The sequence below is a fragment of the Centropristis striata genome, chromosome 3, assembly GCF_030273125.1.
Source record: "Centropristis striata isolate RG_2023a ecotype Rhode Island chromosome 3, C.striata_1.0, whole genome shotgun sequence".
Taxonomy (NCBI): Eukaryota; Metazoa; Chordata; class Actinopteri; order Perciformes; family Serranidae; genus Centropristis; species Centropristis striata.
The window spans coordinates 6,765,273-6,792,121 of record NC_081519.1 but is presented as its reverse complement, the minus strand read 5'-3'; the positions used below and the strand labels follow the sequence as shown (position 1 = coordinate 6,792,121).

Here is a 26,849-nt window from a genome sequence, read left to right as displayed (position 1 = left end):
TGTTTAAAGCTACTTTAACCAAGTGTATAAGGGGAAGACTTGTTGTGATGTGAAAAAAAAAAGAAAAGTTATGGACTTTGACCGATCTTGGTCATGCTGGTTACACTGTAATGAGGAATTGAGAGCAGGAAGTTCCAGGATTAGATGCATTTTGATTTGGTGAGTGACTGAGCTGAGACCTTAATCAGAGAGAGAAAAACATTATGAGAGAGAGAGAGAGAGAGAGAGAGAGAGAGAGGGAAGGAGGGAGGGAGGGAAGGAGGGACGTCTCAGTCAGGACAGTGACGTGCGATATGGCTCAGTTCTCATATGACTCAAACACTTCCAGACAACTTGGGCAAGGTGTACAGCTTATCTGAAGAGAGGAACTCACGTAAACAGAGTAAGTAACCTTTATTATATTTCCTATGAGATTATCGGTGTAATTCTACATAATTTCTGTCGTCATAGTCTTGTCTTGTCTTTTCTTATCTAATGCTTAAAGGCGTTTTGTTGAGCGACTATCCAGTTTTCAGTAGTTATTAAGTCTCTCAAGGGATTAGTGATCTTGACAAATCAAGTTAGTTGTACGCACAGTAATTCAAGTACCGTAAACAGTACTGTTTGAGACTGTACTTTCGTTTTTTCAGTTCATACTGTTTTATACTTCCACTTCACCACATCTCAGAGGAAACCATTATACATTTTACTTGAGTACATTTGTCTGACAGCTTTAGTTACTAAAGTTATTGTACTTCCTGTCCTGTTAAAACCATTTATCTCCAGATGTGGTGATTCAGAATGCTTGTGCCTCCACTCTGGATATATGCACTACTCTCTTTACTAATTGGGACTGTATATATCCCACACATGGTACTCTTATTTTTACACTGCACATACCTCACCCATAGTACTCATATTATTACACTGTCTGTACTGTACATATCTGCTCATGTCCACTCTGTATATAACTTACTTTAGTATGTTCATACTTGTCAATAGTGTTCATACTGCATTAATCATATATATATATATATATATATATATATATATATATATATATATATATATATATATATATATATATACACCTTTTTGGTATATGCATGTTGTTGTCCTGGTGCATGTACTAATGACAGTATAGTGGAAAGTTATCTAATCTTATCTAACCTGAAGAATGAAGTTCTCATACGGCATCGTCACAAAGCTGTAAACAGGTCAGTTTCTGGGCTCATAAAAAGTTTACCTTTTAGACAAATGTGGTTCTTACAGGACAGTGGCGCTACAGACACATGGTGATCTTATAGCATATGATGCATTGCTGTAGATTAAACTCCCCAACAGTATATAAAGAATTAGAAATTAGCACAACTTTAAACATCTAATAATAATAATAAATTTCTTCTCAAGGTCACCGTACAGTGTCAGAGTCAAATTTACAAAAAACAACTAATAAATAACAATAATAATTGAACAACTTAGTGAACAGAATGGGGATGTAGTATGTGATTTTAAGGTACAAAATGCCAGTTTAAACAGATGAGTTTTGAGCAGTGAAAGAGAGTCTACAGCAACTTAACACATTAATGCAGCAGTAATTTGAATCTAAAAACATCATATATGTAAGTAAAACTGCCAGGGAACATTTTCCTGCCGAATAATACTATAACACTAATTCTGACATACTAGTTCTAGATGCAGGACTTTTACTTGAACAAGTATTTTCACTGCGTGGTATTCGTTTTTATGCTGAAGCCAGTTATGTAAATACTTCTTCCACCACTGGTCATACACCAGTTTGTTGAAGAAAAAACTGTCCGTATCTGCATTCATGTATGTTTGTCTTCTTCCTCAGGCCATGACCAAGGGATAAAGTTATCATCAACCAGCCGTGCCCTTGCAGTTTGTCTCGGTTCACTTCCTTTGTTTCCAGTCTATCACCAAGTTGATCTCCTAGCTTCCAGTTGTGATGAGGAAGAAGACACTGGACTTCCTTAACAAGGCCATCATGTCATTGTGGTGGAAAAACATTTGGAGATAAATTCAGTAGGACTCAAATCTTTTGGAGAGTCTTCGGCTAAAATGTTTCTTCCTGCATGGTCCATTTGGTGCGTTTTACTGACTCTACACACGTCAGCCTGGTGTTTGGAGATTTCTGGATATGGCAGCGATGAGGTCATCTGCTCACAGGTATTGCACAGGACACTGCTAGGATACGCTGAGGCATGTTTCCTGTGCTGCAGTATAGTACATACAGTTTTTGTTGACATATTACACCTTTAATTTCCTTTAGTATCGGTGAAGCCTGCTCTGACATTTCAATTTCCCTTTTCACTGATAAAGTGTTTTATCCTCAAACATTTAATTAAGACAACACGAGGATATAACCATCTGCCAGCTTGTCACAAATATAGGGCTGTTGTATGTACATTCAGCACAATATAACCCTTTGAAGAGCAATTGTTTACAGTGAAAACAACATTTAAACATTTCAATCTTTGCCTTCTTTTAGCCCCTCTCTGACTGCACCATGGAAGATGATATGTCTCTTATTGGACCAGAGAATAATGTGGTCGATGTCAAAAACATCACTCCGTATTTCAAGCTGTGCTGCAGGGACAGGGCGTCATGTACATTATGCCTGGTGATAGATACAGAGATCATCATCCACCCGGATAAAGACGAAGAGGATGGAGGCCACTCTGGTCATAGTGAAGAGGATTATAGCAACGAGACAGAGAGCAATCCAAAAGGTATAAACTAAGGCTTAGTGAAGCCTTTCATGTCATTACATTATTAAAGGACCATACCATTTGTTTTGTATGTTTTATATCCGCTAACCTTCCATATTCTCATGGATGGGTATGAGAACTTGAGCATGGGTATGATAATGTGCGTTATATGACGTTTTTTATTTAACGTTGTGAAGTGGTTGCACGATTGAAGTTTTAATGTTGGGAAACTGAACCACTTAATTAAGTTTAGGCACCTAAACTACTTGGTTAAGTTAAGGAAATAAGACCAGGATTTTGATAAATATAACTTTTACCATACTTTACATGTGGAAATAATTACTGGATGCAGTTACATAGGTGACATAGGTGATGTTGGATGACATGCATCTATGTACATTAACTTAAAATTTAAATTTAAATTAAAAAAAACAAACATCTAGCACCCCTCCTGCCTGACCTAAACATCCTTTTCTATCTTTTTACAGCGTTATCTCATATCTCATATCCTGACTTTCTCCCGCCCTGTCATAATAACTAAGGCCACTAGAGGTCGCTGTGTTACAACAAATTTGAATATGGGCCGTTATAAGCTGCACCTGCTGGCTCACAATCACATGGGCTATCTATAAATCAGAGTGCATTACTTATCATAGGCATAACTTGGAGCAGTTGACAAGAACAGCCTGGTTAACCAATCCATTAATTGGCCTTTTCTATCACTACTAAGTATAACACGAGTTTTAAATAGCTATTAGTTTTATTTCAGTGACGTAAATCAACATGCAGATGCTTTCAACTTGCTTGCTTTCACTTGCTTGCTTTTTTGTAAACACTTTACTTTTCATTAACATTCTGTCATAGTTGCATTATCGGCACATAATGATTGATAGTGGAATCTAACTTGAACAACATCCAAGATTTCCAATCAGCTGCTGCGGGGCATGTTAGGCAATCATTACTGGAAGATACAGTGAGCAAACATGCCAGTAGTGACAAGGTTAATGTGAAACAATATATGGTAGTTTGACGTATTTGTGTAAATGGTTGTGGTGCTCCTCTCATGTCATGGACAAAAGACAAAAGATCAATCCTTAACCTTATTTTCATTATTATTCAAGCAACCTGGACAAATTATTAACTGGCTTAACTGTGACTAACTTGAATCTAAATCAAGACCAGTGACGATAAAAACCTTGTATGCTTTGAACAATTGATTAGCATTACAATACATAGACATACTTTACATGTGGAAATAATTACTGGATGCAGTTACATAGGTGACATAGGTGATGTTGGATGACATGCATCTATGTACATTAACTTAAAATTTAAATTTAAATTAAAAAAAACAAACATCTAGCACCCCTCCTGCCTGACCTAAACATCCTTTTCTATCTTTTTACAGCGTTATCTCATATCTCATATCCTGACTTTCTCCCGCCCTGTCATAATAACTAAGGCCACTAGAGGTCGCTGTGTTACAACAAATTTGAATATGGGCCGTTATAAGCTGCACCTGCTGGCTCACAATCACATGGGCTATCTATAAATCAGAGTGCATTACTTATCATAGGCATAACTTGGAGCAGTTGACAAGAACAGCCTGGTTAACCAATCCATTAATTGGCCTTTTCTATCACTACTAAGTATAACACGAGTTTTAAATAGCTATTAGTTTTATTTCATTGACGTAAATCAACATGCAGATACTTTCAACTTGCTTGCTTTCACTTGCTTGCTTTTTTGTAAACACTTTACTTTTCATTAACATTCTGTCATAGTTGCATTATCGGCACATAATGATTGATAGTGGAATCTAACTTGAACAACATCCAAGATTTCCAATCAGCTGCTGCGGGGCATGTTAGGCAATCATTACTGGAAGATACAGTGAGCAAACATGCCAGTAGTGACAAGGTTAATGTGAAACAATATATGGTAGTTTGACGTATTTGTGTAAATGGTTGTGGTGCTCCTCTCATGTCATGGACAAAAGACAAAAGATCAATCCTTAACCTTATTTTCATTATTATTCAAGCAACCTGGACAAATTATTAACTGGCTTAACTGTGACTAACTTGAATCTAAATCAAGACCAGTGACGATAAAAACCTTGTATGCTTTGAACAATTGATTAGCATTACAATACATAGACATATGTGTAGTAGTTCAGGTACACTCAGTTAACAGGTTAAAACATGTACAAAAAACCCCTGGTATGGTCATTTCAGCGTGGGTTTTAATTGCTGCTCCTAAAGCTCAGGTTACTTACTGTTTCATTGAATTCTGAGCCCCACCTTGTCTCTGTTGCAACAGCGTCTGTGACAATGTGTTACAGTGCAGCAGCTTTCATGCCCTCATGCAAGACGGTGGAGTTTACAGTGAATCATGCAGCTGTTACTCAGCGAAACCAGGCAAAGGTAAGGTAAACTCCCTGCACTGGCATTTAAAGTCAATGCTGTCAATAAGGAATGGATTGTATTCTCACTGCAAGTTACCTTGTCTGTATGTGTGTGTGTGTGTGTGTGTGTGTGTGTGTGACCTCCATAGTTTTCCTTGGTGATCACTGAGCTGGTAGGGGTTTCCTTTAGCAGTACTGTGATGGTTTATCCTTCTCAATCACATCTAAGTCGTAAAGTTGACGTTCCTTCTCTAGAAAAAGGTAAAGTTTGGTCTTTCAACTACAGCATCTGTTGAACTCATACGTGGCTGCTGCCAATGTTGACACCTGCTGTATTATCTGTCCTCAGTGTGCTCCCAGGAGCTTCGGGACCGTGTAGAGGAGTGCCATGGTAAATAATCCCTTACATAATACATGTGCTTTCAGTGTGCTGTATTGTTTCTGTGTTTGTCTTTGGGGAATTTAACCAGTTTTTTGTATTCCTCCTTTCAGTGCCCAGACTCAAAACTGTAATGAACCTGGAGATGGCTCGGGTGGAGCTGCAGTTTGCCGGCAGAAATGAGAGCCTAACCTCTGTGTGCGTCCAGTATGAGCAGAATGGAAAATGTCAGGTCAGCGTTGTATATCTGTGACTTATTTTGGTGAAAGTTACAGTTCAATATTTTTATTTTGTTGTTGTTATTTGTTTGTCAAAGAAAGATCCTTTAAAAGTTTACTTTAAAAAAAACTTTAAAAAGGAGCAATGCATGCAAAATATCACTTAAATGGACGGTTCGGCTCGATCTTTGTTTTTTTTCTCTTAGTGCTATTTATAATCTAGATTGTTTTAGTGCGAGTTGCAGAGTGTTGCAGATGTCGGTCATAGAGATACCATATCATCTCAGACATCACTATGACGATATCTCTAACACTCAGTAACTCACATCAAACAATTTAGACTGATAAAAAGCACTGCAGGTATAGAATAAATATGCATGATTTTAGGGTGAACTGTCCCTGTAACTGAAAGTACAAAGCATATTATGAGGATTATGTACCTAAAGTATAAAAAGTAAAAGTATTCAATATACAGAATGGCCACTTAACATGTATACATGTGCTTAATGCATTATTGTTACTCATGCATTAAAATATAAGCAGGATTTGATGTTGGAGTTCGTGCAAGTTCCAGTTTGACCTGCTTTGTATACTGTTGGGTAGTTGAATACAACAATTCATTGTGTTTGATCAGATGATCATGTTTTATATTTAAAATGATGTATTTGCAGGGTAACAGGTTAAACTGATGATAATGTCCATTGTCAATCAGCTGATTATTTTCTCAGTTAATTGTTTGTTGATAAAATGTCAAAAAAAAGAAAAATCCTAAAACAAAACACCCAATTTGACATATTTTAATAGTTTTATTTTGTACAATCAGCAGTCCAAAATCCAAGTATATTCAACTTCCTATCATATATATTAAAATATAAAATAAAAAAATATATATTTTTAATATATATGATAGGTGATAAGATGATTAAAAATAATCATCAAATAGAGGCAGTGAATGTTAAAACAGACTTAAAGTTTTTGAATAAACTGTATTTTCTGTCTGGAACAAAATGGAAGTCAAGTAGAATAAAGTAACTACAGTAATTGAGTAAATTTTCCTGTAATTTCACGAATGATTTCTCTCATTAAAGCCACGATGTGTTAAATGTTTTAGAGTTGGAACAGGACGACCATCCCACTGCATTCTGTGACCCCCTGCATGTGTCTCATGGTAACATCAATTAAACATCATGATTATTTATGGCCACCACATCAGTAGTGTGTTCTCTTCACAGACCTGTATGTCTGATGTGTGTTTCAGGTATGGGATGAGGATGGTCAGAGGTCTAGGCGCTCCCTAAGCTGTCCTTTCACTAAATCAGGTGAGAAGTCTTTTCTTTTTTTTACTTTCTCTCACTGTACAAGGTGAAAGGTGAGCAGTTTAACATCTGTCTGCTGATGTTTTCTGTGTGTCTATTCTAGATTCCCTGCAAACGAACGTATGGCAGAATGTGTCAGTGTCTGTACGCCAGGGTCAAATGAACAACTACCGCCCAATGCTGTCATGGAGCCTGTCTGCTCCCTGCAGGCTGGAGGGGGAAGTGTGGCCCTGCTACAAAGAGCTCAGCTGCCGGGAGATGGTCGGCTTTAAGCAACAGCTGGCAAATGGCACATGGAAACAAAACAGCAAATGGCAGTGGGTAAGAAACTTGAATAATAAAAAAAAAATCAAGAAAAATCATCTTATTCCACCATGTTTGACAGGTTCCATGTGATAAAGAAAAAAATGTATTAAATTTAAAATAAAAATTAACAAATGAATTTAAATTCATAAATAGCAATATTTATTTATCTATCTATTTATTTATTTATTTATTTATTGCATGACAAAAAAAAGAACAGAACAACAAACCGAAAGAGGAGAGAAATACAGTCTATTTGATTTATTTATAAAGCACTTTTCAAAATCCAAAATATTATTTTATAATATTCCAGAAATATTTTCAATGTCTTGTGCAATATGTTGTACACATTTTCCATAAATTTCAAACCGACATATTTGGTATCTTTGCCATAGGCCTGGCTTCACAGTATGAGCTTGTAATGACTGACCCAAGATGTATATTTGTGTCTTTTTCAGGAGAAAAAAGGTGTGTTTGAAAACATCAATCTTCAGCGCTCTCCATGTGTGATGGTAAAGTATTTAAAACTCTCCTTAATAATCGTGCACTTAGCTACTAATGTTGAATAACTCATTTATGTTATGTTATGTTTATGTCTTTTGTGCAGGTGAAAGTAAAGGGAATGCAACGTGAGCTGGGTCCATTCTGTCCTGAAGACAGTGAGTCTGACGCAGTTTATAATGACAGAAATGACACATTTTGCTGAAATACAATATCAGTTTCTTGAGCTTTTTCTAAACAGGGTTTTGTTTTGTGCTACTTGCAGCTGACAGGGGGCGCTGGAGTCTCCTGGTTGTTGGTGTCGTACTGCTGCTCTGCTTGGCTGTGCTCATATATTATCTCCTTCGTGACTTTGTCAAGAGTGAGTTTTATTTTCATTGTTCTCTTTTTTTTTTTTTTTTGCATTAAGCATGCTGACTCAGTAAGAATGCCTCTGCAAACATACCGTACATGAAGAAGACAGAGCTGTGTCTAATTTCTCTGCTCTTTACCTGCAACCAACCCATGATGAAATATGCATTGTTCAACTGATTTTCCTCAGGCACTTCCCACAAAGGCTCCTTTCATTTGGCTCAGAGACCAAATTGTGTTTCCTAGATCTGGGAATTGTTCATAAAATCTGCTCTGCTCATGCATACATTGTATTAATTATTTGTGGCACTGAAATGATAAATATCCCTGCAGTGTATTTCTGTTAAGCCCTCTGGTATATTTACTCTTAATTATCTGACTTTTGTAGAGTGGGTGTGGAGTTGTCATCATGGTGGATTTGTAAAGAGTGAGTATTTTCTTGTAATACCTCTACTTGTAGCAAAGAAAAAAAGAAATAATGTAGTGAAAGAACATATCTCTGACATTTATTCTCTTGTATTTCCTCTCTGAAGTCGACAGAAAGGGTCATGTGGTGTTGCTGAGCCCCCCAGATGTGGATGATGGTATTTCGAAGGCGGTGTGTCATCTAGGCTCCCAGCTCTGTAACCAGGGCTTCAGTGTGTCTGTGGACCAGTGGAGCAGGAAGGAACAGTGCACTCTGGGGCCTGTGCCGTGGCTGCACTCCCAGCTGCTGGAGCTGAACCGCCTGGGAGGACGAGTTGTGCTCGTCTTGACGAAAAGAGCCTTGGAGAGAGCAGAGGAGTGGACCTGTGTGGACAGAGAGGTTATCAGGACAAGTTCTCCGTACTCTGATGTGTTCACGGCCTCCCTGTTTCTCATCCAAGCGGACAAGCAGCTGGGCAGAGCAGGAGAACGTTTTCTTCTGGTGAAATTTGACTCCAATCCAAGCAGTGACAGGAGTCTCCCAGAGCTGCTTCAGGGGCTGCGCCTGTTCCAGCTCCCCTCTCAGAACCAGGCTCTCTTTTCGGAGCTCGCTGTGGGAGGGACAGGCAGGAGGACATGGACAGGGTGGAAGTGGAGGACCTCAAATGGATGGAGAGAAAAGACTAAAGAGGGGCCAGACCAGCAGAAGGCAAAGGACTGTAAATATGTTGGAGTTTAGCCATCAAAGCACACATAAATTAGCTTAGCACATTTTTGCTGCTCCACATGAAGGACATGTTCATCCAATTTGTGGATGAGATAAACATTATAAAAGGCCGACTGGTGATGGTCTACAGAAGGAGTCGGAGACTTTGGACCTCCTCTTAGACAAAGCTTTGTTTGCTTGCTTATTTTTGCTCAATATTCATACACCGATCAATATTACGTTATTTGATCCCATAAGCACTCAGTAATTCAACCAACATAACCTTATATTGCTGTTTCACATAACCTCAGACTATACCATATGTATTAAAAAGTTCTCTTCTTGGGCATTTGTTAGTTTCTAACAGTTGGAAAGTTGTGAAAAACAGTAAAACCATGTCACTTTGAAGACCTCTGATCTATAATATTAGTTCGTCTCTGAATACTTTTCGACTTCCCGGTCTTTAGTTTTAAGCCCCAAACTTGTTTATTACCAAAGATGAATTTCTACTCAACAAACCGCTGGACACTACAGTTTTTTACAGAAGTTACTAAAATGAATCAAGTACGAGTACAAATTTGTATTTGTTGGGAACTATTATAGTGAACAGGACAGCATTTGTGGGACTGCCTTAAACTGTTCATTGTTATGAAGGTATACATCACAAAGTGCAAAAACCTGTTTTTAATGGTTTATACATAATAACATTTTCTTATGGCACAGAGGAATAAGTTATATCAGGCTTTGATTACATGGATTTGTTTTGGGGTTAAAATATTGTCTGTTTTAGTCTTTTTACTGGATTTCAGAGCATAAGAAAGCTATTTAATATGACCTGACTTCTCCTTTAGGCATCAGTATATATTTTTTATCATAAATTGCCTTTTCAGCATTTGAACATGCCTTATATATTAACAAACAATATACAAATGTAAAACAAAATACACATTATTTTTGCCAGTGTAAGACAGACTGTATATCCTGCTTCCCATTATAAGGGCTAGTTTCACTTAAATCTTCAAAATGTTTACCCCCCAAATCTTACAGACTTATATTCATATTCATATTCATATTCATGTACTGTAGCTCTGTCAACACCTGTCTATAAATAAATGTGGTTATTTTTGTACATGGCGGATCCTGGATTGTGATTGGCCAGCGCTGGCTAAGAGCGGTAGATCTTATTGGTTCGAAGCAGTGTCAGTTAACGGCAAGAGAGAAGCGCTTGTTAACGTGTTTCATTACATCTTGAAGGGGCGGTGCTGTCACGGTAGTCTATGCTCCGCCCGCTCGGGATGTGTGCTATATATTTATAAATCAAACACAAAGAAGTGTTGTAGTGTGACAAGCGCGTGTCGACTGACTTCACTGCGTTTAAACTTTAACGAGGACGAAACAGTCGAGACGTACTTAGAGGAGGTAAAGAAACCAATTTACCTCGTGCCTGGAGTGTGTTGTCCGCTTATATGATTGGTGTGATCTACAGTTTATAAATATTATTAGTAGAAACTTCTTCAAAATGGCAAAGGATTCAATCTCAAGCATGCAAGCACTATGGTTATAGGCTCCAATTGAAATACATTATTTAAATAACCGCTAGCCTAGGTTGCTTTTGATTTAGATAATTTTAATTAAAACCCAATTTTCGATCGATTTTCGATTTAGAATTGAAATGGTGTATGGTGAATAACAATGTTTCATATTTTTCAGTGTTATAAGAAATATTCAGATAATTTACTACAGTAAAGTTTCTAATACCACATGAAAGTCCTGCATTTAATGCTCAATTCAAGCAAAAGTATGACTGTTTTCATCAAAAAGAACTCAAAGTATAAAAAGTGAAAGTATTCATTGTGCAGTTAAATGTTTTACAATTATATCTCATGCTTTTGGATTAGTAGGCTATTACTGCTGCAATAATGTGCATGTTGCATTTTACGACAATGCATTATTATATAAGATGTTGTAAAGGTGCAGTCCTGTAATAACCAGGTATCTCTAAAAAGTCAAATTTTTATGATGTCAGAAAAAAAACATTTTCAGCTTTGTGATGATGCATTTTCCAGCTGACACATGAGGCTTTAAAACATTTTTTTAGCTGAAGAAGTAGGAGATACATGTGTTCATTGGACAGAAAGTACAGTAACTAGTGATTAAAGCTGTCAGACAAATGTAATGGAGTAAAAGTTCCATTTTTTTTATCTCTTGTGTGTAGTGAAGCTCAGGTATAAAGTCACATGAAACTTAAATACTAAAGTAAAGTACCTAATGGTACTGAAATACTTGAGTAAATATACTTATCATTATTTTTCAGCCCCCTGCCACAAATAGGCCAGCTCCTCCTAAACTTTTTTTGGTGCCTTGATCACCAAAATAATTATGTTATTCTGGGATATAAACTATATTTTTGGATTGTCTCAATGGTCTCAAAGTTTTTTTTTCATCCCTTACATACTTTATTTTGCCAGCAATCTGTTCCTAGTTATTATGATCCTGACTTGCAAGCATCATTTAACAAACCTGGCTGTGCTATTTTGGACGAGATAAACAACTTTATCTTGTGGACCGGATGGGACAGATGGGAGTAAGGATGCTTCACAGGAACCTGCTGCAGGCTGCTTGCCTGTGTTGTCTGTTGGCTGTTCAGGTGCACAGCTGTCCAGATGCCTGCAGCAAGTGTTCAGGTCCAGGAAGCGACCAGTGTGAGGAATGCAGAGCAGGATGGACGCTCCATAATAACACCTGTGTAGGTACTGTATACAGTTTATTGTCACATACACTACCGGTCAAAAGTTTTAGAACACCCCAATAAAAAACAAAAGTTTTTTATTGAAATTCAAGCAGTTCAAGTCAAATGAACAGCTAGGGAGGGTACAAAGGTAAGTGGTGAACTGCCAGAGGTAAATAAAAAAGGTAAGCTTAACCAAAACTGAAAAATAATGTACATTTCAGAATTATACAAGTACGGTAGGCCTTTTTCAGGGAACAAGAAATGGGTTAACAACTTAACTCTATGGAGTCGGGCTATTTTGTCCATTTTTGAATTATTTTCATGTCTTTGTAAGTCATTTTGTGTCTTTTTTTGGTAATTTGGTGTCTTTTTTTGGTCATTTTGTGTCTTTTTTTAGTCCTTTAGTCCAACATAAAATGTGATTTTGAATCTTTTTTTTACTTTCAAAATACTATCATGCTCAATCAAGAATTTTAAATGTTGCAAATGTGCATTAATTTCAGAGTACACTGAGACATTAAACTGCATCATTTTCAATTAAATTCTGGAAAAGTTGGTGTGTTCTAAAACTTCTGACCGGTAGTGTACATTTATTGTACAAAGCAAGCAGACTAATGCCCTAAATATGTTTGTTTTTATGTGTTTCAGACATTGATGAGTGTGGCACTGAGCTGGGTATCTGTCCTACAAACAGCTACTGCTTCAATACAGACGGTTCCTTTGAGTGCAGAGGTCAGTGCTTTCCTATGCTTTTCTATAGAAGTAGAATTTACATAAGTATTGAATAAATAGCTTACTAAACATAAGAAGTGTTTGCTCAACCAACAGTGGAGAACCTAAAGATATTCATTTCATAGTGATATAAAGAGAGAGAAGACTATGAGAAGCTGAAACGACTGAATGATTGACTTTGTTTGATGGATAAATGGTTAAACAGTTAATTAGATCTTTGAATGATACTCATTGATTGGCATTGAATTGTTTTAGAACAAATCCAGTGAATAGAGCTCCAAAACTGACAAAAGGAGGTAAAAAGTTATCCAGCAAGCCAAAAAGATATATTTGAATATATTAATAACTTATATTGATAGTTGGATAATTAAAAAAAAGAGTGCAAACAGGAACATAAAGCTTGTCTTTTAATTTGTGGTCAGCTGATTTAAAATTATTAACAGATGATTTATCAATGCCCTATCAAAGTTTTTCTATGGTTTATATGATAATGAGTGTGTGTGTGTGTGTGTGTACGTACTCCACCCATTTTAGATAATATTAATCATCCATATACTGCATTGTAAGCATTTAGAGCATGTTACTTTCATGAAAATGCTCACAAAGTTAGATTTGTTTTTAGGTTAGTTTTTGGTTTCCTTTGTTTGACATTATGAGGGAAAAAGAAGACAATAAATCTCACACATCTACAAAATGTTAAGCATGATATAGCCCTGATGAGAACAGTAACTACAGTCTTATACTTGTTGACAGCTAAGATGGCGCCAGTGTGTTTGGCTGGCCGTCTGCTGCTCCTGCAATGTTTGGTGTTTTTGTTGTTTTGAACCATCGGCACTGAACAGATTGAGTCTCTGCTGGTGTATGATCGCCATTCTGTCTCTCCGGCAAAATGTCAAAGATCTCGGTGCGTTTGTTCGCGATGGACAAAATACTTTGCCCCCGCTCCTGGCGGGATTCCACCTCACCTTTTCCGGGCCCATAAAAAGTTAAAAATTCTGAAAAAAAAGTTCTCTGGAAAGGGGCTGGAAGCATATCTACTCTTTCTCCCTCATTGAGAAATTATGGATCCTGCACACTTCATGCTTCAGGTTTCTTTTATGACTTCTGCTTATTAGACAAAGTTGTGACATTCCAAATGTTGTTTCCCCGACGTACGTTTGAATCTCACATTTTGTTTTTAGTGCCCAGGAAGAGGAACCTCTCTAGTGACAAACTTGTACAGTCAGTAGAGTCAAGGTCAGACATTTTAGGGGAAATAAACACAATCCTTGGCTTTCTTTTTTACCTTTTTATCCTTTTATTTGTCTTTTTTTTATCTCTAACTCTGTTTTGGATTGAGTTTTTATTACTATTTTATTTTATTGTTTTACTGTTTTTAGTATTTTATTGTTTTTCATTGTTTTTATTTATACCTATTTGTGTATGATGTATTCTATTTTAATAACTGTACAGCACTTTGGTCAATTGAGGTTGTTTTTTAAATGTGCTCTATAAATAAACTTTGACTTGACTTGACTTGACTTGACATTTGTAAGTGGAGCAGATATTTTGAGGCATTTGTCACTGTGACATTGTTTCATTTCATGAAGAAATAAAATGCAGCTTCTTCCCTCAGACTGTGACCGGGCCTGTGTGGGCTGTATGGGTAGCGGACCAGCACGCTGCAGGAAATGTGCCTCTGGGTACACACTGACAGGGTCCAAATGTTTGGGTAAGATCAAATCTCTAAGCATAAACATGCATTATGTACTCCTGTGAAGCTGCAGTAATCTACAAGTATCTGAATGTGTTAAATCTTTGTTTTTCTCAGATATAGACGAGTGTAGTGACAGGATACTTGCCTGTCACGGTCTGGATGAGATCTGTACCAACACAGAGGGCTCTTTCCGCTGCGACTGTGCTGAAGGATTCATCCATAAGGGCGGCGTCTGTGTGAAGAAGCAGCAGCCTCGTGAGTCTCATCAAACACACGATTACCCAGTGGTGGAAGAAGTATTCAGATCCCGTACTTAAGTAAAAGTACTAATACAACACTATGAAATTACTCCACTACAATTAAAAGTCCTGCATTCAAAACTTACTGAAGTAAAAGTACAAAAGTATCAGCATCAAAATGTACTTAAAGTATCAAAAGTAAAAGTACTTGTTATGCCGAATGGACCCACTCAGATTGTTTTTAAATATTCTAAATATCTTATTACATTATTTGTATTGATGATTTTATGTAAGCACGGTTTTAATTTTGTAAAGATATGGCTCATTTAAGTACTTAATATACTGTTATAAGATTTGATAAAATAAAAAAAGTCTAATCACTTTAAATTGATCATATGTTTTATGTTGAATCTCAACCTGAAAAGTAACTAAAGCTGTCAGCTAAATGTAGTGGAGTAAAAAGTACAATATTTGCCTCAAAATGTAGTGTAGTAGAAGTATACATTTAGAGAAAATAGAAACACTCAAGTAAAGTACAAGTACCTCAAAATTGTACTTAAGTACAGTACTTGAGTAAATGTACTTTGTTACTTTCCACCACTGCGATTACCTGACTAACACCTAACCTTACCTGCAGCCTCTTACACAACTATGCCTCCCCCATGCAGGTGTTGAGGAGAAAGGCCTGTTTGAGGACATCCAGGACGACGAGGTGGAGGTGCTGCAGCAGATGGTCTTCGGGGTAGTTCTGTGTGCTCTGGCCACGCTGGCTGCTAAGGGAGATTTGGTCTACACATCTGTATTCATGGGAGCGGTGGCAGCCATGGCAGGGTACTGGCTTTCTGACAGGGGAGACCGTTTGTTAGACAGCTTGATAAGGGGACGTTAGAGCTCTAAAGTTTTGCCAAAAAGGACTTTTATCTGCCACTACTTGCCAAAAATGATTTCATACTTTAATTTACAGTGTACTTATATTACAGACAATATATAGTAAGTTATTGATATGAACTTACTTTATGCTCTAAAATGTGTTAATTAGTGTCTCTATCTGTGAGAGAAATGAGCAGGGCAACTTTTAACAACCACAGAACCATGAGAAAAAATGAAACATTTTATGTTTAAGGACAGATCGCATTAAATACTTAGTGCTAAATGTCTCAACATGTACAGAGAATAAATCTACCCACAAGGAAACAATGTCCCTTTGTTCATGTTTTAAGCCCCATAACGAAATTCAGATATTCTTTAGATGCAGACTATTACAAGAATTGACGAATCAAGTTGCTAGTGTGCTTGTTTGCACACAGTATTGAACCATGATTTTATTTGTACTCAGTGCCTGAAATGGGCACCAGCAGCTTTGGATTTTCTCAATAAGTACCCTTACTTATTTTTATTAACAGTTTTATTAATTGGCTGATATTTATGTGCCATTTTTCAGGATTTATTAGGAGAAACCAGACAATTGTTTATAAAATCAGACCCCAACCCCAAATAGAACAATACTTTTTATACGTTTAATAACTACATTTTCCCATCACTGCAATGATTTGACAGATGATAAAAATCTAAATATATACAGGACACTGAATGTGTAACACAGCTGCTGAGTTAAGAGTACTGGCACCTTTTTGGTTTAATTTAGGCACTGGTAGTACTAGAAAATACTAGAAGATTTTAACTTTGAGTAGAAAATCACAAACAGAGACAGAAAGAAAGTCACCTTTATTTGATGGATATAAACAAGCTGGCCAACACTCAATAGTAATATTCTGATACAGCACATACAATAGCAAACTGGGGCACTGAGGACAGCCTCCTAGGTTTAAAAAACAGAAAACATCACAGTATCCATGCTTCATTCAAAACTTTGACTCAATCTCGCTTTTTTTTCTCTAGGGACTTCCTCTGATAGTTTTTTTAAATAGATTTTTCTCTTATGCATTCATAACACACACTGACAAACATACACACACATACCGGCACCCATAAAAGCAGCAATGCGCACGCGCACACACACACACACACACACACACACACACACACACACACACACACATGCATACACACATGCATACACACACCTCTCTCTCTTCTGAATACATTTACACAAGCAACCCCAAAAACATGCTTCACTCTCACAAAACTGTACAGGCTGTCTACTAAGGGGACACAGTAAGTGAGACACACATCACTCTCAAACACAACATCACACCGTCACAATGCACGATGCAGATGCAAGTAATGAATGAGGAATGATGCTTCATGGGAGATTAGCTCACGTTCACACAAGTGATCATTCAGCATGCTGGACACTCACATTTTACTTGTTCCTAGGTCTTTACTGTACAGCTCAAAACATTTACTTATACAAATAGTACACTCTCAAACTGGCATATTCAAGAAGCGGAAACAATAGAAAAAATAAAGCTACAACTTAAATACAAAAATGAAGAATAAAAAAGTAAACAATATTTCTGTCAAAACAAAAAATGTTTCTGGCATTGGTCACAGTGATTTGTTAAATTCCAAAGTTTTCAGCGACATACATAAAAGAAAAACAACCTGTGTACAACAATAAAGTGAAAATGTGTGTTAGGCTTCTCATTTTTTTTCTCAAAGGCCTTTGGGAATTACTGGTGAACCTACAGGCCTTTAAACTCAAATCTTTCTTCGCGGCTGCTTCCAGGCACAGATGCAGACTTCTGTGACTCCACCTCACACTGAGTGCGATGTCAGTCATTCACAAGCGGGATTAGTCTTTCGTCTAAGCCCAGGAAACCAGCCCCAGCCTCTTAAGCCTCTCTGTCTCCTAAACCTTTTTTTTTTTTTTTTTTTTTGACACAACGGTTGAGAAATCGCTCTGCATAGAGAACAGGAGATTATCCTTACATCATCGCTTTCAGTTGGCACATTATGTAAAACTCTGCATGCATGGGCACAATTGAAATGTTTCATGTTTTCTACCATGTAAATCATATATGGTATATCATGGTAGGAGAACCCCCTACTTCAAGTATTCAGTAGATAAGGACCTGAAAATGGAGGATTCGTACTCCGCCCCCCTGATGGTGAAGTGAGAGGATTTTTGCTCCTCTGTCTGTTTGCATTGTCTTCCCTTTTTTAAAATCTAAAAATCCAAATCAGAACTTTTCTTACATTTTGTAAACACAAACACAAACACGATCTGTTGATTCTTGGTCGGTGACAGGAGCTGTAAAGGTTCACATGTGAAGCGGACACGTTAAAGGCGATGCGTGCATCACCTCGGTCTGTGGAAGATGGGTGGATGGATAGACATTTATATACAACAATCAACACTTGGTCATATAAGGAAGACACACAGGCACCATGAGGGGAGGGAGAGGAAGTAGGGGATTGTAACAGTCTAATTCAATTTTCCACTACACTGCAACAATGCGTGTTGGTTTTTCTACTTAATCAGCTGTCACGGTTACGTACGGTATGTCACCACTTCTGTTTACAAGACGACATCGACGACAAACACGCGAAAGAAATGCATCCCGACAGAGTTACTCAAACCTCCACTTGGATGTTAAACGTGATAGTCCTCACTCACAAGTGCAAGTTTCTGACTGCTGAGTGCAGCAGACATAATCTCATTGCTACTTATGTGAGCTGCAAGATTCAGTCTTTTTTTTTTGTTCAAGGTGTCACCACAAGTGGTGCTCAACTACATGTTTTTGCACTGAAGAAAGGAATGTAATAATGTTATCTGTTCTAGACTTCTAGATAGATTTGGATATACTTCTCTATTCTCCATAAACTGCTCTAAAGCTCTCATATATATATATATATATACATATATATGTTTCTTTTTGGGCTGTCCTGTGTTTTCAGACAGGGAATGTTAACTTTCTGCTGAGGGGTTTTCTCACAATGTACAAATCAGAGGAAAATCACACCGCTCAACGCTCTTAATAAGACATCTCTCTGACCTCCAGCCAGTTAGAAAAATAACCATGAAGAAAAAAACATATATTATCTTGTCAGTTTGAAACGATTTTCTGACCACGTATAGACACACTATAGATTTCTCTCTATATGTATAATATATGCATATCTATCATATATGTGTACAGTTTTTACGAGGCACAGGCCACCTTGTTTAGAAGGAGAAAACAAGTCACTATGTTCGGGGAGGTCACACAGACTACTGCTGGAAGAGGAGAGTTACGAGGGAGAGGGGAGCAGGAGTATACTGTAGGTCAGAGACTGGGGTGTCAATGGTACAAATAGACCTGCAGGAAAACATCTATTGAACATCCTCCGCTTCATAGTCTACAATATATTTATAGTAGCAGTATTCATAGTGGGAGATCACCTGTGTGTGGGTCTTAAAGTGATTGTTGCTCACAAAGCCCCCAAGATCAAATCGTATGTACAAAGCAGTCTTTTACAGTTTTTTGTGAAGCCCGTTGTGGGATCAAATCCCTCCACTGTAAAAGGACTAAAAGATGCTCTTGACCAGGTCTTCTGACACCATTTAGTTTGAGCACCAGCAGAAGCACCAGTAGTAAAAATTCCTGCAACACAGAGGAGGTGCATAGGTGCATAGTCTCAGAAACGTAAAATAATCTGACGGCTAAATAGTTTCTGACCGCTCTCTTGGCTGCTCTGATTGGATGGTTAATTACACTTTGAGTGATAACAATTTCAATAAGGATGGGGAAATAAAAATGCATTCACTCTCTATATTGACATCTGCATAGATTGATTATTTTTTGACTACTTCTGATTAAAATGAGGTAACATGAAGAGAATTGTCGATGGCACCCACAGCTTTGAGGCTAAACAAGCCCAAGGACCCCCGATGCTGCAGGCAAGGCTAAAGGCGTACCATCAGTCAGCTCCAAGCTCTTCCTTTTACCAACAACAAATGACAGCAACAAAAAAATAAAGTCACTCAAATCTGGTGAGTGGAGACAGCAAGTGAACATCACTTTTGGAAATGCAGAGCATGAGTCTCTCTAGAAATGGATGGCGTGTGGTGCGTGTATTGCGGTGTGTTTACACCAGACACTGATCATTTTTATTGTGCAGCGCAATTACATACAAAATATTATATTATATCAAATAAATATGATATTCCCGTTTCTGTGCGTTTGGACAGATTGAAATTTGCCAATTCTTGTGACCGATGTTGCGAAAGCCCATAAGCAACTCCTGCTTAGCATAGTCCTGATGGAATCCAAACTCCTTTCAGAAAACACGCATTTTAAAAGTCGTTTACTTGTCATCTCGCAGACAGATCTGACAAAGCACAAGTTCAGACTTTTTTATGCATCTGCATCATAAGGTAATTATTTCAGCATACTTTTGATCTGTTTATTGCAATTAAATAATTGCAAAATGTGTTTGATTTGGGTTTATATAGCTGTAGTAGCACTGGAGCGGCACTCAACCAGACGCAGCTCCTAGAGAAGGCGGTGAAATACACCGAGCTGTGTGAATCTCTGGATGACATTATGAATCCAGACATGACAGGATTTGGTTTTACAATGTTTCTGGGACTTCCACAACAGGTAGAAAACAGCACTAGTGATTATTTCGGCCACAGCTGATGACAGAAAGAGTGGCGTTGTTTAACCGGCGCATATCGCACTAATAACATGAATAAAACACAAATGTTACCCAACGGTAAAAATCGAGTGAACAAAGTGACAAATTAGCTTCGTGTCTGATGTGAACACACCACACAGGTAAAAAAAAGAGGTCACTGTGTGCCACAAAGAGTAAAAAAACATCAACACTACCAGATAATTAAAACTACAGTAGAGTCATGAGGGTCATGATAGCCAGGTAGAGGGGTCAGATGTCACCAGGTGGGTCAGCAGGGCAGTGAGGATCAAGAAACCATGACAGAGTCAGGTGGGGGGAACCAACCAGAGCCAGAGGAGTCAGTCAGGCAGGAGAAACAGACGGCAAGACATCCACAATCTTGAATCAACCACAGGAAGGAGGACGGGGAACAAATACTGGGCTGGCAGACAGTCATGAGATCTCTGCTGAGAGGATCATGAGGGCGTTGTTGGCCTCCAGAGGTGCGGCGTTCAGCAGGTGACGGACAGGCGAGGTGACCTCCGTGAGACCTTCGAGGCAGGGTGGCCATGCTGATCACATGACCTGTCCAAGACAAGAATCTGACACGGAGCACATCTGTCCTCCATCGGCGTCAACATTTATCTCTTTCCTCCAGATTCAGTCCCGTATCTGTGATCCTGTATGAAGGAAGTACATGATGTCTGCTCCTGTTCACACAAAGAAGAGGTCTCACGTCACCTTGAGCAGAGATGAAGAAGAACAACATAGTGTAAGTTGCTGTTTGGAAATGTAATATTTTTTAAATTGCATTAATTTGTTATATGAGCTTTTCAATGAGCCAAGAGAGAAACATTCTCACTCCCAACACACAAAATACCAGCGTTACATGTATAGTTGCTTTTCAAAATAAAACTTCCCTGTACACAGAAAACATACAGTTAGGTTTAGGCACCACAACTACTTGGTTAAGATCTGGAAAAATGGGAGGGGTTCAGGTCAAAATAATTACTTCTGTCTGTAACTGCTAGACAGAGTTGTGTATATAGACTGTGACACATCTACATATAAAAGTCAAGTTGTAGGTTAACCTAAAATAATAACATTGACTTCTGGTTTCATAGGGACATGATCACTGGGCTCCTGGTGAAGTCTGAGGTTTGTTTGACCCATGAACTGAAACAAAGTTGTAATTTCAAAAAAAGAAAAGAAAAAGTATAACTAGCCTATTCAAGCATAAGGAACCGCCTAACGTGCTTATTGTGGAACTTAAATACCAAATGTACCATTATTTGCCAATGTCTCATCAGACTATTAGTAACATTAATTATAAAATAAGAAACCAGAACCAGAACTAGATCAGTATGTGATTCCTTATAGTTATCATTCAGCAAAACAGAATTCCTGAAAAGCCACTGATAGATTTCCATTAGGCCACCCCTTTGAAAAAATGTTTGTGTCTTAACATAAAAATCACAAAGAAATCACCTGCTCAGCTGTCAGTCTCCCTGCAAGACCTGCACACCTGATTGCCCCCTCCTCTTCCCCAGAAAATAAACAAAGGTCCCATTGTTGAGTGTTGATTGAGTGGAGGTAATAAATGTTTGGTCGGGTAGTGTTTCATCATCCTGGCATGGCTGTGCTCCTCCAGTAGTGACTGAATCATCTGAAGGTGAGAGATAACACGTGTACAGATGTCATACAGCGGTTTCTTTTGTCATGGAATTAAGGCAGAGAGGAATCATAAAGTGGGGAAGTTTTAAATATATCTTACCCCTCAAAACAACATAAGAGCTTTGGTTGTCACAGCTAGGATTATGCCCAAATGCCCTCGTCATCATCCTGTTAATGGCAGTGTTACATGAAGGGAAGAAAGACAGAAGCATGAGTAAGTGCTGATCAAAAGTCGTCACTGAACAGCAGTGTGACAGAAAAATAAGCATTTTAAACGGTTACAAGTTAAAATAAGCATCACAGAATTTATTAATATGCTGAGTAGTTGCATTTTCAGAGCTATACTTGTATTTGTGAATTGGTGAGAAGTTTAGAAATGGTAACACACATGGCATCTAACCTGGTCCGGGGCAGGGCGGTGACCAGCGTGTGGGGGGCCTCGGGCCGGCCCTCCACGATGATGGGGCGATGGGTGACGTGGATGCTGGGCGTGGTGCGGGTGCTGTGGGTGCTGAGGGTGTTGAGGGTGCTGGGGATGTGGATGTTGGGGGTGTGGCCCTTGTTGGGGAGGGCCGTGTGGGTGCTGAGGGTGAGGGTGCTGCGGAGGGGGATGTCCTCCGTGTGGGTGCTGCGGAGGATGCTGCGGGTGCTGTTGGTGCGGGTGTTGAGGCTGCGGAGGGCGTGGGTGCTGTTGGTGCTGGGGAGGTGGTTGTTGGTGCTGTGGGTGCTGCTGGGGGTGCTGCTGTGGGTGAGGAGTGTGTTGGTATTGAGGCTGTGGCTGCTGTGGGTGTGGGTGCTGTTGCGGGGCCTGTGGGTGCTGCGGGTGCTGCGGATGTTGCGGATGCATGGTGTGCGGATATGGAGTCTGCTGGGGGTGGGGGGCGTGGGGAGCGTGAGGAGCGTGGGGGGCGTGAGGAGCGTGGGGAGCGTGGGGGGCGTGTGGAGTGTGGGGGTATTGCGGCTGGGGCTGAGGCTGAGCGTGTGGCGGCTGAGGCTGGTGAGGACCGTGTGGATGGTATTGCTCGTCTTCATAGTTGTCGGCTATCAGCTTCATTCTGCTCTGTGTCTGCAGGAAGAGGAAACTGGTTAGTGCACGATGATCTGCAGCTGTTGAAAATAACTTAATTCCCTCACAGTGAACATTAAATAGTTTTATGACCAGAGAAAGTACATACAGGTGCATCTCAATACATTAGAATATGATGGAAAAGTCCATTTCCAGTAGTTCAACTCAAATAACCCCAACCATGTATTGAGTGCATATACAGTACAGGCCAAAAGTTTGGACACACCTTCTCATTCAATGCGTTTTTCTTTATTTTCATGACTATTTACATTGTAGATTCTCACTGAAGGCATCAAAACTATGAATAAACACATATGGAATTATGTACTTAACAAAAAAAGTGTGAAATAACTGAAAACATGTCTTGTATTTTAGATTCCTCAAAGTAACCACCCTTTGCTTACTAGAATATAAGACATGTTTTCAGTTATTTCACACTTTTTTGTTAAGTACATAATTCCACATGTGTTCATTAATAGTTTTTATGAATTTACAATGTCAATAGTCATGAAAATAAAGGAAAAACATTGAATGAGAAGGTGTGTCCAAACTTTTGGCCTGTACTGTAGATGGACACTTTTCAGAGGCCAACATTTCCATATTAAACATACTTTTTAAAATTGGTCTTCTGTAATATTCATTTTTTTTGAGACACTGAATTTTAGGTCTTCATCAAATGTAAGACATACTCATTATAATTAGAAGAAATTAAATAAATTAAGACATGAAATGTTTCTTCTGTTTGTAATGGATCAATATAATGTGTTATTTCCACTTTTTGAATCTAATTACTGACATAAATAAACTTTTCTATGATATTCTAATTTATTGAGATGCACCTGTATTTCCAGGATATGTGGGTTAAAACAAGAACTATTTATACTTTAAAACAATCCAGCACTGAGTCTTATATTATTCACCTCTGTAGCCATTTTTAAGGTTAAGGAAAAATTAAGAATTCGGAGAAATACGTTAATATACTGTCTTGGCAAGTTAAATGAGAAGATTGATACAACTCTTGCATCTGTACACTAAATACTGAGCTACAGTCAGCAGCTGGTTAGCTTAGCTTAGCATAAAGACTTGAAACAAACAGGAGGAAAAAGCTAGCGTGACTCTGCTCAAAGGAAATAAAATCCATCTTACCGCACATCTAAAGCTCACTTACTAAAACATTATATTGGTAAAAACTCTTCACTGTTTGCTTGGATGTGGCTTAATATTTACTGCATAGACAATCTTGTCATTTAAGTCTTGACAACGTTGAACTTTCCCGCCATCGAATACATTTGAAAAATTCACCAGCAATGCCTGTTTCCAGAAAGAATGACCCAGTTACTGAAGACAATCCACAGACCTTGTTTTGTGCAGTTTATTGTAGGAACTATTTTCTTTCTAGTCGGTGGATTATTTTGAGTAACTCGGTCATGATTTCTGGAAAGAGGTGAAGCTTTTGAGTTTGTTAAGCTATTTTTTTGGCACTTGCCAAGTGCCATCGAGTTCTTTTATATTAGAGAGAAGGCAAACATCTCTACGGCCGATATCTCCAACACCCTGCAACTCAAAACAATCTGGATTGATAAGTAGCACTACACTTAGAGGAGGAAAAATATGTATTTTTGATTTTGTGTTGAACTGTCTCTTTAATGACCAGAAAAGAGTGACATGAGAACTTGACTTTGACCTGTGTGGAGTGACCTGAGACATAACTTTCCCAAACAGACTCTGATTCAAGCAGCAAAATGAGATACATCGGGGGGAAAACTGAATTAGTGGATGAAATGTAAGAAAATGCAGAGTTGCAGCTACATTTTTTGTTTTGAATAGTGTTGCCTTGGCAACCAGCTACAGTGCAGACAGGATTTCCCTTGACATTGTGCTGCAGTACTTACGTGTTGTTTGAGCTGGTGCATCAGTTTGTCCCGTTCCCTCTTGAAGACCAGCACCTCCTCCTGGGTCTTCTTTTTATTGGAGGCAGACAGTTCAAGCAGTGCAATATTTGCATCTTTTTCACTGATGGCTGCCAGCAGAGCTTGTTGCCTGAAGAGGAAAAACAACATTATGACATGAGCATTTATATTCTATAAAATGGAAAGGACATTACAGAAATGGTATATAGGTGAGCCATTGCAGTACACTCTAAAAGCTGCAGATCAAGCTGCATTCATTTAATGTAACTGTACCAATGTAATATACTGTTTAAGTGCAACTAAAGCCACTTATGGCCCGGATCCAGCTTCAGGAGCCAGATGATGATCAATGACAGAAGTCAAGCCACTCAGAAATCTGATTGCTTTGTTCTTCTGTAAATTAAGGTGTGAGATTAGCCTCATAACTCAGACTTCATTTGTTTTTGGAAGTTAGCTGCTACCGCTGCTATAAACCCAAACAAAGATCTTTTCCTAAACCGTACAAAGTAGGTTTTGTTCACAAACTGGGACCGATATGTTGATTTAAATGGGAATGTCCATTCTACTCTTATTCTATTTCTATAGGTTAAAGCCTACAAGCCTCTGGGCCTGTGTTAAACATATTTCAATTTAGTTTATTTAAGTATTAAAGAAAACAGTAAAAAAGATCAGATTCATACAGTTATAGACAGAATAAGCAAACAATGGGAGTATAAATGCTGATGTGACTGTGGTATTATGCTATAAAATAAATAATGAACTGCACACCGTGTACCACACCTCAAATGTATTTTGGTGGATAATTAAGGGATAAATTACGTTTCAGGACAAGAAATGTATCCATGCCTTATCTACAGAACACACCAAATCAAGTGAAATGATGTGCTGTCTTTGTGAAGCTGACATTAAATGCCGTGATGACACTTACTTCATCTCCAGTATCTCCTCCAGCTGTTTCCTGCGCTCCTGCCTCATGTTGGTCAGGTGTCCGTCCCTCTCCTGCAGCGACTGCTGCGTGGAGGAGAGACGCTGCTTGGTGGAGTCCAGCTCCTGCCTCGTCCTTTCCAGCGTGTTCATCAGCTCCTCCAACTGCATCATATGAGATTACACACACCAAGATAAAGTATTTATTATTAGTATATACTAACATATATCCAGTGGTGAAATGTAACTAACTACATTTACTCAAGTACAATTTGTAGGTACTTGTACTTTACTTGAGTATTTCCATATTATGTAACTTTATACTTTTTACTCCACTACATTCAGCTGACAGCTTAAGTTACTTTTCAGTATGAGATTTAACATAAAAATGTGATCGATTTAAAGTGATTAGACATTTTTTTTAAGTAAACCTTATAACAGTAAATAAAGTAGTTAAAAAAAGCTGTAGAATATATATATATTTATATATATCTGAGTGGGTCCATCCTGCATAACAAATACTTTTTCTTTTGATACTTTAAGTACATTTTGATGCTGATACTTTTGTACTTTTACTTGAGTAAGTTTTATAATGCAGGACTTTTTACTTGTAGTGGAGTAATTCTACAGTTTGGTATTAGTACTTTTGCTAAAGTAAGGGATCTGAATACTTTTTCCACCACTGCAAATATCATAGGTAAATACACTCAGCTAAAACTAATGCAGCCTTACACAATATTTCTAAAATAAATCATGCCTTCATGAAGGTTAATAAACAGGCAACTGAGTGTTTTTCTTGAAAGTGAATCTGCACCTTTAAGTGGTGGGAACCGTCCATGGAGCTGTCTTTACGAGGGTCTTGTCCTAAGCCTTTCTTGTCCCCTTGTGGCCCCAGTTTGATGTTTGGACCCTTCTTGGTCAGGTCTTTGCCTCCTTGTCTGTAAAAAAAAACAATAATGTAAGAGCATTTCCGTGACAGTCATTCTTCTGAAATCCATACTGAAGTTGCTGCTGTTGTTAG

General features: G+C 38.3%; 3 protein-coding genes across 4 annotated transcripts in view; 2 read left to right on the top strand and 1 right to left on the bottom strand.

Moving 5' to 3' along the window:
* The first annotated feature begins 268 nt into the window (after positions 1–268).
* Positions 269–10,430, top strand: il17rc (interleukin 17 receptor C). Its single transcript, XM_059329271.1, has 15 exons — positions 269–382; positions 1,835–2,169; positions 2,492–2,732; positions 5,031–5,134; positions 5,265–5,376; positions 5,465–5,506; positions 5,608–5,726; positions 6,824–6,880; positions 6,971–7,031; positions 7,132–7,349; positions 7,790–7,843; positions 7,939–7,990; positions 8,098–8,193; positions 8,572–8,610; positions 8,717–10,430. The coding sequence occupies exons 2-15, from the start codon at positions 2,062–2,064 to the stop codon at positions 9,325–9,327; spliced, it is 1,914 nt and encodes a 637-aa protein (XP_059185254.1). The 5' UTR covers positions 269–382; positions 1,835–2,061; the 3' UTR covers positions 9,328–10,430.
* Positions 10,431–10,637: 207 nt separating this feature from the next.
* On the top strand, positions 10,638–16,405 carry LOC131968412 (protein disulfide isomerase Creld1). Its single transcript, XM_059329272.1, has 6 exons — positions 10,638–10,713; positions 11,763–12,044; positions 12,674–12,757; positions 14,373–14,468; positions 14,568–14,708; positions 15,361–16,405. The coding sequence occupies exons 2-6, from the start codon at positions 11,864–11,866 to the stop codon at positions 15,579–15,581; spliced, it is 723 nt and encodes a 240-aa protein (XP_059185255.1). The 5' UTR covers positions 10,638–10,713; positions 11,763–11,863; the 3' UTR covers positions 15,582–16,405.
* erc2 (ELKS/RAB6-interacting/CAST family member 2) overlaps positions 16,403–26,849 on the bottom strand; it is a 54,602-nt gene continuing 44,155 nt past the window's right edge. Inside the window, exons 13-19 of one of the 2 annotated variants that reach the window (XM_059329262.1) lie at positions 26,643–26,766; positions 25,833–25,993; positions 24,887–25,034; positions 22,329–22,994; positions 22,029–22,096; positions 21,743–21,920; positions 16,403–20,995 (exon numbers count right to left, since the gene is read on the bottom strand). In XM_059329262.1, coding sequence (XP_059185245.1) covers positions 22,070–22,096; positions 22,329–22,994; positions 24,887–25,034; positions 25,833–25,993; positions 26,643–26,766 — 1,126 coding nt within the window. In that variant the 3' untranslated portion in view covers positions 16,403–20,995; positions 21,743–21,920; positions 22,029–22,069. Of the gene's footprint in view, positions 20,996–21,742; positions 21,921–22,028; positions 22,097–22,328; positions 22,995–24,754; positions 25,035–25,832; positions 25,994–26,642; positions 26,767–26,849 lie in introns of those variants that run through there. The other variant, XM_059329263.1, reaches the window with a different exon arrangement.